Below are 12,930 nucleotides of genomic sequence, written 5' to 3'. Positions count from 1 at the left end.
AACTGATTTTAAATGACGTGTATATACCATCAATAAAGGCATCACCATATTTTACATGGGAAAAAAAGCAAATAGCAAAACAATATTATATCATTTGTGTGTTTTAAGAAAAAATTTATATGTATACATATCAGTACATACATAGAAAAAATGTCTAGAAGAACAGATACACACACCTAACAATTCCTTCTGAAAGTGTTAATTCATGAAAAGATCAGGCGGGGAGTATCAGAAGCCTTTTTACTACTATCTGGGTTTTTTTTTAACAGAAACTTTTTTTTTAATTGTAAAAGGTAAGTTAAATTACACAATGATTTTCCAAAAGAAGGTAAACAATATAATGTATTCTACATAATTCTAAGTCAGATAAATTAGTCTCTATTTCTCTATCTAGAAAGATTGCTTATTTTCTTTTCAACTGTATTTACAAAGAGAACTGTGGCAGATTGCAGAAAGAACATTGTGAATATTAGGGCACACTCTGACCCCATCACCTTACTACTTTCAAAATTCACAAATAATCACAGTGAAACACTTACCGGCAATGAGGACACTGAGCTCTCTGCTCTGTCAGCCAGCGCTAAGGAAGCAAAAAAATTACATTTGGATTACAGAAACATCATTAATTTGTACATATTGAATACTTATATACCAAATTTAATGAGTTTAACTCTCTAGTGCCTGCATTAATTATAGAGATACTTATAAAACAGCAGGCAATCTGTCTCCTCATTATCATCGTGACAGGAATAAATTTTCAAAGGCACAGAACTCATACCAAAATAATTATTAAGAAGCCATTCTCTCACAGGAAAAGAAAGTGATCCTAGAACTCTGGATCTCACAGGGAAGATGTGAATAACTGCCACAAAAATAATATTGTCACCACCACCACCCAAAATAAGCCACTATGATGATTTACCTCTAACTAACCCACCATAAAATCTCCGAGGAATTTTAAGCTACTACTAAACTTTTTGAAAAGCAAACTAATTGTAAAGTATATACATTATGGCTATATAAACTAGACAGAAAAATAGAAACAAGCAATACAGCAAAACTTTGTCTTAAAAGAGCTCTAGAGTTCAGTAATTTAACATCTACATAATCTGGTTTCCTCATATTATATTTTACAAGAGAATAATATCTCTACTAAACCTCAAATTCTATTAATTCAACCATTATTACTGGATAGAGAGCAGTTTTACATCATATACAAAGGAGATGTTAAGACTTTCTGAATATCTTTCCAAAAACAATAGCTCCATGGTTAAATACTTTGTTTTAATTGTCTGATAAACAGGTTTTGAGGTAAATAAATATATAACATAATAGCTATGTACTCTAAATATCTGTTATTTCTGTTTATCCCTTCCTATTTCTATGAAAGAACCTAAGCCTTTACCTAAAGTCAAACAATTAACTCAGAAATAAAATTCCCAAGGAATCCTTAAAGAACAGTAGAAGATTAAATAGGGGGAAACATACTTCATAGCACAGAAAATAAAGCTGTAAGAAAAAGAAAATAGATGGAAAAGGATTCCATTCTTAATAACCTTGAATATTATTTCTTTGGTCCCTGAGCAAAGCAAAATTTAGGTCAGGTTCCTTTCCCTCAAACAATACTCTGCTAAAGTCACAGCACTCCTCCAGGACTGGTCTCAGCCCACATCTCTCTAGCCTCATCTTCTACCTCACCCTAGGGGATCCAGCAAGATTCGGTCTTTAAATATGTTTCCCCTCTCTGCCCAGGACATTCAACACCTCTTTTCAACTAGGTTATCCCAGCTCATCCTTTAGATTTCAGATTGTATGTCACTTCCTCTAGAAAACTCTGTCTATAGACTATTTAAATACCACTGCCACGCTCTACCACAACAACCCATACTCCCCCTTTCATTGTACCTATAACATTTGGTATACTGACTTATTTGTTGGTCTCCCCTGCCCTGCTAAACTAAAACCTCTATAGAGGTTGGGACCATGGTAAGGAATCAACCAGTCTATATTTTTTAATATGCCCCTCCCTTCCAGTCAAAACAGGCTTATTGCTACAATATATACCACTCTTGGCATCCTATTTGTGTACATGCTTATACTGTCCTTCTGTCCATGTGCTGTCCCATGGGAATGTTCACTGATTATGTTCATAAAGTTTCTCGCCTACCTCAGGCTAGTGATCTTTCCCTTCTCTTAATATTTGGGCATTTTTACCTTGTGTTCTATAATCTAATCACAAAACAAATATGGCAATTTTAATGCTTTGAGGAAAAACAATGTTTCTACCAAACCAAAACCAAATGTAAGAACCAGCGATACAAATTAGTACACAAGTAATATTAAAGAAACAACTTTATGGCAATTCCCCACCTTCAATTTAAGAATTAATTTCTCTCCTTCATTAAAATGGAAGAACCACAAGCTTGAGACATTATTCAAACCTGAGTCTTATTCCCAGCTCTGGCACTTACTTTGTGACACCAGGCATTTGACTGAGTTCAAGTTTCCTCATATACAACAAGAGAATCAGCATTCCTACTCTGTAAAATTGTTCAAGGGTAATCCTCAACAAAACCCTAGCAAACCAAATTCAACGCTTTTTTAGAAAGATTATACACCTTGACCAAGTGGGATATATTCCTGGGATACAAAGATACTTCAACCTACAAAAATCATTCAATATAGTACGTCAATCACATTAAGGAAATGAAGGAAAAACCCACATGATCATCCCAATGGATACAGAAAAGGCATCTGAAAAAACCTAATATCCTTTCATGATAAAAACACTCAAGAAACAGGAATAGAAGGGAACTTCTTCAACTTGATACATAAAAAACTCACAGCAAACATCATATTCAATGGTGAAAGACTGGAAACTTTCCACAAAGTTAGAGGACTCACATTTCGTGATTTCAAAGTTTACAAAGCTACAGTAAATCAAAACAGTTTGGTACTGGCATAAGGACAATGAAACAGAATAGAGAGCCCAGAAATAAGCAGAAAGGGACAAATATTCTATGATTCCATTTATACGAGGTACTTAGACTAGCCAAATTCATAGAGAAGAAGGAATAGTGGTTACCAGGGGTTGGGGGAGAGGGTAATGGACCAAAGTAATAAAAGCACACATCCTTGTCTTTTTCCTGCTCTTAAGGGAAAAGTAGAGGTACTACCACATACCTATAAAAATGGCTAAAATTCAAGACTGAACATACCAATACCAAGTGTTGGCATTAACATGGAAGAATTGGAACTCTCATACACTGGTGGTAAGAATGTAAAATGATACAATTATTTTAGAACAGGGATCCCCAACCCTGGGGCTGAGGATGGATACTGGTCTGCCGCCTGCTAGGAACCAGGCCAAACAGCAAGCGAGCGTTAGGAGAGCAAGTGATGCTACATCTGCTGCTCCCCATCACTCGCATTATGGCCTGAACCATCCCCTCGCAAACCCCCACCCCCCAGTCCGTGGAAAAATTGTCTTCCACGAAACTGGTCCCTGGTGCCAAAAAGGCTGGGGACCACTGTTTTAGAAAACAGTTTGACAATTTGTTAAATAGTTAAATATACACCTACCATTTGGTCTAGCCATTCCATTCCTATTTACCCAAGAGAAAAGAAAGCTTAAGTCCATTAAAAGACTTTTATACAAACATTCACAGCAGTTTTCTTTGTAAATGCCCAAAACTAGAAGCAACCTATATGTCCATCAACAGGTGAATGGATAAACAAATTACAGCATATGCATAAAATGGAATGCTACTATGCAGCAATAAAAAGGAATACTACTGATACAACAATATAGATGAATCTCAAAATAATTTTGCTCACTGAAAAAAGCCAGACTCTTAAGAATACATACTGTAAGATTCCATTTGTATAAAATTCTAGAAAATGCAAACCTATCTATAGTGATAGAAAGCTGGTCACTGGACGCTTAAGAACAAGACAAGCAGAGGGAGGGATTACCAAGAGGGACAAAGAAATTTGGGGGGATTAAAGGTATGTTCATTATCTTGACTGAAGAGATGGTTTTTCAAGTGTATATATTTGTCAAAACATATCAAACTGTATACTTCAAATAAGTGCAGTTTATCATATGTCAAATATACCTAATTTTAAAAAACTGAAAAATTAAAAACAAAACAAAGTCAATAATTATTGGCAAATTGCTACCAATGCTAAAAATCAAGAGGGGGTAAAAAAAACACTGGATGTGAAAGATGTGAGCAAAAAAACGGGAGAAAATACAAAACAGGAACTGGTATTGAGAGAAAATCAACTGAATGAAGACCTGGCCTGAAAATACAGCCAATGTTCCCGCTTTTTGGGACGCGTGTGGAGGCACCAGGGAGTCATGGGTAGAGTGCTCGCCTGGCAGTAAGTTTAGTCTTGGTCTGTCACCAAATACTAGATGACTCTGGACAAGTCTACTTGTTCCATTCATGGGTCTGGGCCTTAGTTTGTTTAAATGACACAAGCAGCTGGACTGTCAAAGATAGTTCAATTTGTGTGGACAAATGAACAGAGATGGGGTGGAAGAGAAGGAAGGGAAAGCATTCAAATAAACAATGTGATTGTGTGGCATGCTCAGCGTCTCAAGGACTTTACTCCTTGTCTCTCCAGCATGATTAATTATTCTATACTGGTTCAGTCCCAGCAAAATATAAACCTTCTCAAAAAACAAAAACAAACAAACAGAAAAAAGATATAAACCTTCTCCTAAAAGATGACTCCCGGACTTCCTAGGTGGCGCAGTGGTAAAGAATCTGCCTGCCAATGCAGGGGACACGGGTTCGAGCCCTGCCCTGGGAAGATTCCACATGCCGCGGAGCAACTAAGCCCGTGCGCCACAACTATTGAGCCTGTGCTCTAGAGCCCGTGAGCCACAACTACTGAGCCCATATGCCGCAACTATTGAAGCCCATGCACCTAGGGCCCGTGCTCCACAACAAGAGAAGCCACTACAATGAGGAGCCTGCGCACCACAATGAAGAGTAGCCCCCGCTCTCAGCAACTAGAGAAAGCCCGTGTGCAGCAACAAAGACCCAACGCAGCCAATAAATAAATAAATTTATAAAAAAAAAAAAAAAAAGATGACTCCCAACATCCTGCTTCAACCCATTACCTATTTCTCCCCTTTACAACAAGATTCTGTGACAGTTTTTATTCTTGCTGTCCCATTTTCCTCCCGCTCTCTGACATCAAGTTTTTGCCCCTACTGTTCCACAGAAACTACTCATCAGGGTCACCAATAACCTACATATTCTCAAATCCAGTGGACTTCCTTGGTGGTCCAGTGGTTAAGACACTGTGCTTTCGCTGTAGGGGGCAGGGTTTGATCCCTGGCCTGGGAACTCAGTTCCCGCATGTTGTGCAGTGCACTCCCCCTCCCTCACCTCTCCCCCAAAAAATAAATCAAATCCAATGGTCAATTCCCAGGCTAGAACCATATGACACAGCTAAACTACTCCTGTTTCAAACATGTTTTTCATATGAATTCTGTGATGCCTCACTCCTGGCTCCTTCTTATTATCCTCTGCTGAATCCTCCTCCTCCTCCTAACATCTAAACGTTCAGTGACCCAGAGTTCAGACCTAACAGTCTCTTCCCACAGGCGGTAATCTGATGATCTCATCTAGTCCCCTGGCTTTAAATACTATCTATATGCTAATAATTCAATCTCTCTAACGTCCCCTTCCCCAAATCCAGATTCCCATTTCCAACTGTCAACATCTCCAATTAGATGTATAATAAACATCTCAAACTTGACATGTTTTTAAAAAAACTTTTTACATTAAAAGGGTAAATTTTATGGTATGTGAATTATATCTCAATTTTTTAAAGATTTAAAAAATACAAGTATTATAATAAACTGAAACGTCTAAAATTTTGAACTGCAGTATCACGGACTCACAAACTTTTTTTTTCAAGAAAAAGTTATATTTTATTATATTGCTCTCACTAGCAAAAACAATGTGTTTTTTTGTAGTTACTAAGTAAAACATAAGTTAAAAGTAAAAAAAAACAAAAACAAAAAAAACCACATCTTATAGCCTACCCAAATCTATTCTTCCCCCAGCTTTTTCTACTTCAGAATGGGAAACCATTCATTCACCCAGATGCTATAAAACAACTTTCCTCACATCCCATCTGTATGAAAATCTACTGATTCTACCTTCAAAACATATCCAGCATTGCCTTATTTTTCACTACCTCCACTGTTACCATTCGTCTAAACAACCACTCATCTTTCACTAATAAAGCACATCCTAACCGTTCTCTTCACTCTCTCTCCCATCTGCCTATAGTCCACTTCCCACACAGTAGCCAGAATGATAGCTTTCAAACATTAATTAAAAAACTTCAAATCACTCAAAAGCTTTCGATGGCTAGCAGCATACTTAAGATAAAATCCAAGGTCTTTACCAAGGCCTCTAGTTGCATCTTCAAACTCACTTCCTTTCCTTCCCTCCTTCTGTCCACTTTGCTCCAACCACACTGGCTTCTTTGCTATTTCTCAACACACTAAACATATTTCTTTCTCAGGGCCTTTGCCCCTTCTGATTTCTCTGCCAAGGACTTTCTTTCCCTAGATATTCCCATCACTCTCATCCTGGTCTCTGCTCAGTGTCATCTACTCAGAGAGACCTTCCCAGACTACCCTATCTAAAACAGCTACCAAACCTGCTGGTTACCTCTCGAAGTCCCTACTCTGTACCCTCAACCAGTTTCATTTTTCTTTATGCTAAGAAGAATATCTAACATATAGTTATTTACTTTTTAGCCCAGAAAACAAGTCAATTGCTTCAGAAGTCAATGCCTAACTCCACGTAGACATACAATTAATATTTTGTTCAATGAATGAACAAATGAATGGTGTATTCAGGAACCAAGACAACTCTAAAAAGAAAGGTTAGAACCAGATTATCCAGATGGTCTGAATATAAGGCTAATGTTCTTGGACTTTATCCTTCAGGCAATAAATCTCTGAGGTTTCTGGGAGGAAAAGACAATGACATTACTGGAAAATATCAATATGGCAGCAGGATACAAAATAGACTAAAGATAAGCAAAGACTCAAAACAGAGAGCTCAGTTACATGGTAACTATAATTATCTAAGCATGAGGTAATAAATGTCTGTATTTCTATATTAGGATGGTAATAATAAGCATGGAAAGGTAAGGAAAGATATAAATGACCTAGAAGATAACTGACAAGACTTAAAAATCATTGGTGTCCAAGGCTTCACATTTGAGTGACTGGTAGAAGAGGACAAACAAAAAAAAGAATTCAAAAAGAGTCAATTTGAGAAAATAACGAGAAGAATTTGATTTGGAGTAAAGTTCAAGATGTTAGAAGGACAACCAGATAAGATACTTATAGGTCAATGCTGAAGGAACAGATTTAGGAACCATGCACATAGATGATAGTTAAATTTGCAAAAGTAAATCAAATTTCCCAAAGTAGATGAAAACTTCCCAGAAACTTCATAATAGAGAATGCCAATGCAATAATTAAGAAATAAACACTTGTAAGGAACAGGAGGAGGAAGAGGTAAAAGTGAAGAATCGAAGAATCAGTGAGGGGACTTCCCTGGTGGTCCAGTGGTTGACTCTTTGCCTTCCAATGCAGGGGGTGCAGGTTCAAGCCCTGATCCAGGAGCTAAGATTTCTAAAATCCCACATGCCTCGAGGCCAAAAAACCAACATACATAAAAAAGAAGTAATATTGTAACAAATTCAATAGACTTTAAAAACCAGTTCCCATCAAAAAAAAAAAAAAAAATCAGTGAGGTATAGGTAATAACCAGAGGTCATATGTATACTGGACCTTCATCAAAAGAGCTGAGTCCAGATCTACTCTACCAATTAATTAACTACAGTGATAGAGACCAGTTACTTCATTTCTCTAAGCTTCAGCTTTAATAAAACATGATATGTATATAAGTTGCTATTTTTACAACAGAATAACGTAACACCTTACAAATAGAGAGTACATTTTAGTTTCTTTTTTTTTTTTAAACAAGTGACCACCACCATCAGCCTTTTTTTTTTTTTTTTTTTTTTTTTTTTGGTTACAATATTGCTTGTGCTTTATGTTTTGGTTTTTTGACGGCCAGGCATGTGGGATCTTAGCTCCCCAACCAGGGATCCAACCAAACCCCCTGCATTGGAAGGCAAAGTCTTAACTACATTTTAGTTTCTAAATTACCTTTTAGCTTATCTCATTTAATGCCACAACAATCTTGTGAGACAGATCTTGTTATCTAGAGTCTATTGTTTAAGAACACAACGGCTAAGAAGATCAAGTCTCTCAGTTTATGAGTGGAAGACCCAGCATGGTACGTAACCTAGACCTTCTGCACATGGTGTAGTGCCAAAGAACACAGACTCTAGAGCCAGGCTTCCTGGGTTCAAACCCAGCTCCATCATTTGCTAACTATGAGATTGGAACCACATGATTCAAGTGTTACAGATATGCCTCTTGACAAAGGGATATTTATCTTCCTCAGGCAGGCATAAGGAACTACAGAGAAGTTTTGAGATAAAGAGCGTGTTAGATGGCTTTGACTTTCTCAGTAAAGGAAATAATCTGCTAAGAGTAATGTGGGCAAGGCAGTTTTCAACCATGGCCTGCAGATGTGCTACTGAATCCCCACACACAACCAAAATAAGTTCTGCTTTACACCTTAGGCTTACTCATAATTTTGTCTGTGGGGCTCACCGACACTCAATTTTTAAAGCCACTGGATTCAATTCATCTTTAAGGTATCTTTTAACTATAAGATTATATGATTTTATTATTTGCCTTTGAACCCATTACTAGCTTTTTCTCTGTCTTACCCATCAAACAAGTATAAACTCTCCCTCCTGAGTCTCAGCACTATGTGAGTGCCTCTTTATGACACTACACATTCTTCAATATAAACACAAAGTCCATTCTCTCAATTAGATTTAAGTTCCTGCAGGGCAAGCGCTTCTGTCACTTATCTTCGTATCTTCAACCCCAAACACAACACAGGTGAGCACTTCATAAGTACTTGTTAAATGTGCAGTGATTTAATAATGTAAATATACTACAATTATACTGGGCTTTGGGTTCCAGACATTTCATGGCAATTATCACTTGATGATTACTCATCTCCACAGTGCTAAACAATATACATTGATGGTCTCCCTATTAAGAAACATTTATTTAAGACACTTTTAAGACAGCATAAAATATAAAATTAAAAAAAGATAAAGAAAATGGTTAATTTTTACAATACACCCTGTATATACTAAACGTATGTAAAAAGAGATACAACTTACCCTGATACAGCTGAAACAACAAAGCTTGGAGCAGTGAGGACACAGGCGTGCATCCCGCAATTTCTCCATACAAATGAAACATCGGAAAACCTCAGCAATGCTCTGAAAATAATAAAAGATGTAAGGTTCACCAGATAGGCTAAAGAATCAGGAGTAAAAAAGCATGCTTGCAATAATTCACTCGACATTTACATCTCAGTTTTAACTATATTCCATATCAGGACTTGGTTACTCAAGATCCAGGGTATCTCAGAACACCTCCTGGGAAAAAATGCTGCCGTTTTTCAAAGCTTCACAATGGTTCTAGTCTAAGAAAAAAATATGAAATGCAAATATAGACTTATGCACAAATATTTTCACTGAAGCAATAATTATAATGGCAAGAATCTGGCTATAGCCCAAATGTCAAAATATTAAATTACAGGAGTTAACATAGATTATCACAATCACCAGAAATATTTTTGAATTGTTTAATGATCCAAAAAAACAAACAAAAACTCTTATGATATATAACAGTAAGAAAAAAAAAAGGCAAACTATGTGACTGAATGAATACTATAAACTTGTGACTTTTTCTGCAATTTCCCCAAGCGGTATAGATTACTTTTATAATTTAAGTATAAAAAGATACATTAATGGCAGCATACTTTGATCAAGAGAGAAGTTATGTAATTCAGAATTCAGAAATGTGAATTTCTGCTCTGAATTTCTGCCATGATGCTGCAATCAACTAGCTACTTATTTGAGCCTGAAATTCCGCCCGTAATGAGAATTTTGGCAGTAGCTCTATGAGGGCTTTGGGAAGAAAAAAAATTACGTAAATAGAAGAAACAGTATTATCTTTGCTAGCCTCAGATGAATCCATTTTAGGAAGTATCTGACAAGAAAACAGATATAATTAAATGTAGGTTATTACATATTTTAAGTTTATTTTTACATTACTCACATTTATCTTTACTCCATTCCAGAGGAATTAAATTCTTCTAAAACAAAGGTAAGATGACAAAACCTTTATAATACTTTTATATGAGGAATTAAGGAGAAAATCACTCATGAGTCTAACCATGACTCTGCAGGACCAGAAAGAATCTGTAAGATGCAGACGCGGCGCGGGGTGGGGGGGCGGGGAGCGGACACACACACACACGACGACTAGTTTCAAGTGGAGTTCCCAAGTAATACAGTTGTTCCTTATCAAGAATTTAGTATTTTAGTAATTGGAAGGTTCGAATTTTGACAATTATCATATAATTATGTCCAATAAGCACTCTTTTTTTATGTTCCTAGCCTTACCGTAAATACCCCAAACATGTGAAATCATCGTTTACAAGAGTCAGATATGAAAGAACAGGTTGCTTTGGAAAACTACAGTCGAATAGGATATCCTCATTCAATCAGGGCAGATGTCTATAAAATGAACCGCTGGGAGGGCATGATCATCCATTCGGAGGGAGATTGGGATCCGCGCATAAATTGGTAAGAACTGGTGGCGAGTCGCAGGGCACGTGCATCTAAAGAATTCGCAGTTTTGTTCTAACAGGCTGTAGTTTGCAAAAATCCTGTGGGGATGAGTACCGGTGCCAAGACATCCTGAAAACGCCAGGATACGCACCTCCTGACTGCGGGGACGATCAGAGCTCAAGGCACCCGGAGGGCTGCAAAACGAGCACGGGGTCCTCCGCACTGGGCCAGCCCCCTCCACAGCAGCAGCGGCGGGGTGCGGGTGCCCTACGCGAAGGTGGACTAGGGCAAGGCGCCTCGAATAAAGAACGCTCAGCGGGTGGCGAGGGAGCTTAACCACCACCCTCCTCAAGCCCCCTCACCTCCACGCTCTGTTCATCCATCGCCTCCGGCTCTCGGCGGGCCCCTCGGAGACCCGCGGAGTCCGTGGTGTGACCTATTAGGCGCCGGCCCGAGGTCGACAGGTCAAATCGCCGCGGAGAACAGCCAGGCGCCCACGTCAGGGGGCTCCGACGACCGCCCCACCTGCGCGCCCCATCGCTTCGGGTTCGGCGCCAGCTACCCCCACTTCGCCATTTTTATCCGCGCGCCAGCCCTAGGGCGCAGTAGGAGGACGAGCAGTGGCCACAGCTTCTTTCCTCCCGGCTCAGTGACTCGCCAGCTACGGAGAGGGAGCCTTGGCCCACGTGACGCGGGCGCGCGCGTATCGAACCGCTGCTGGGGCCCGGCGGCGCTGGCCTCCTGCGGAGAAGGTGCTGCAGGGAATTCGCAAACACCAACGGTAACCAGGGTAGCGGAAGGCGCGGTGTGAGGAAAGGCGCGGCGCGCGTGCACGCATGCGCACAGGCGGCTGCGCTAAGGGAGCGGACCAGAGGCGGCCGCCTAGTTCCCGCGGTGCGGGGACGCACACGAGATTTGGCCGGTCGCCGCCGCAGGGTTGCGTGCCTTCGGCCGGGTTAGCGCAGGCGGAGGAGAGCGTGGCGCTTGGGCGCGCCCCGCCCCCCTGAGGGGAGGGGCGGCGGTCCACCGGCCTCAAAGTTTTGCGCGCCAAAGGCTGGAGCCACCTGGAGGGCTTGTGGGAAATGCAGACTCCGGAGCCACACCCCTAGGTATTTGGACTCCGTGATTATAGGGTGGTGCTCCACGAAATCGGCGTTTTCAAAAACTTCTCTCGATAGTTTGGCTGCAGGTGGCTTATGGCCGGCACTTTGAGAAACTGGTGCAGAGGATTCGTGGCTAATGGTTCTTTCTCGGGGAGCAAGCCCAGATTCTCAGGTTTTTAAGACTTCCGCTCCACCAACTGAAGCAAAGCTCCAGATTGTGAAGCCTAGAGCAGTAATTTGAGGGTCCGGCGTCGGAGGACGGGACCACCGACGGTGTAGACGTCAGACCCACACCCTTGAGGTGAGCTTTCGCCATAAGACTGTGGAAAGTACAAGAGTATCAACTGTATTCAGCTTTCCTATGATGGCGTGTGTTTTCTACAATTTTCTAGCGTAAAAAATGTTTAAAGATTGGAGGAATTGAAGGTGTGAGGCAAAGGACGTACATAAAATTATTACTTTGAATTTAATTTCTCCTTTCCAGTTCACTGCAAACTGTTAACACTTAACCCAACTTGAATGCACCTGAAGAGCATCAACAGTTATCTAGGAAGAATTTCTTAAATATCAAAGCATTTGGACTTTATTACAAGTAGTGGGCATAACAGTTTTTTAAAAACTACATGAGCCATGGACAAAGATATAATTTAGGAATAATTGTGCCTGAAAAAAATCTTTCACCAAAAATTATTTATGGTCTTGGAACTACCTAGAGGTGATAGTTGCACATCTTTTATACTAAAATGCCCTCAATTGTATATTTTAAGAATGGCTAATGGTAAATTTTATGGTGTGTGAATTTTACCTCAATTTAAAAAATTATTTGTGGATCATAGTACTATACTACTTAGGATTCAGAGTAATGAGACGTGGTCTTTGCAACCCAGTATAGCAGAAAGCAAATAAGTAGTTTACAATAGCCAGGTCATGGAAGCAACCTAAATGTCCATCAACAGGTGAGTGGATAAAGAAGATGTGGTACATATATACCATGGAATATTACTTGGCGATAAAAAGGAACGAAATTGGGACGTTTGTAGAGACA

General features: G+C 39.5%; 1 protein-coding gene across 5 annotated transcripts in view; it reads right to left on the bottom strand.

Moving 5' to 3' along the window:
• The window catches only part of TRIM37 (tripartite motif containing 37), a 148,159-nt gene extending 136,434 nt beyond the window's left edge, over positions 1 to 11,725 (bottom strand). For 2 of the 5 annotated variants that reach the window (XM_057714464.1, XM_057714465.1), the window contains exons 1-3: positions 11,145 to 11,715; positions 9,322 to 9,423; positions 540 to 580 (exon numbers count right to left, since the gene is read on the bottom strand). In XM_057714464.1, coding sequence (XP_057570447.1) covers positions 540 to 580; positions 9,322 to 9,423; positions 11,145 to 11,165 — 164 coding nt within the window. In that variant the 5' untranslated portion in view covers positions 11,166 to 11,715. Of the gene's footprint in view, positions 1 to 539; positions 581 to 9,321; positions 9,424 to 11,144 lie in introns of all 5 variants that reach the window. The other 3 variants (XM_057714468.1, XM_057714469.1, XM_057714470.1) reach the window with 2 other exon arrangements.
• Positions 11,726 to 12,930: the final 1,205 nt, after the last annotated feature.

Source organism: Hippopotamus amphibius, chromosome 17 (assembly GCF_030028045.1).
Source record: "Hippopotamus amphibius kiboko isolate mHipAmp2 chromosome 17, mHipAmp2.hap2, whole genome shotgun sequence".
In the NCBI taxonomy this organism is placed as follows: Eukaryota; Metazoa; Chordata; class Mammalia; order Artiodactyla; family Hippopotamidae; genus Hippopotamus; species Hippopotamus amphibius.
This window is presented reverse-complemented; position numbering and strand designations above follow the sequence as displayed.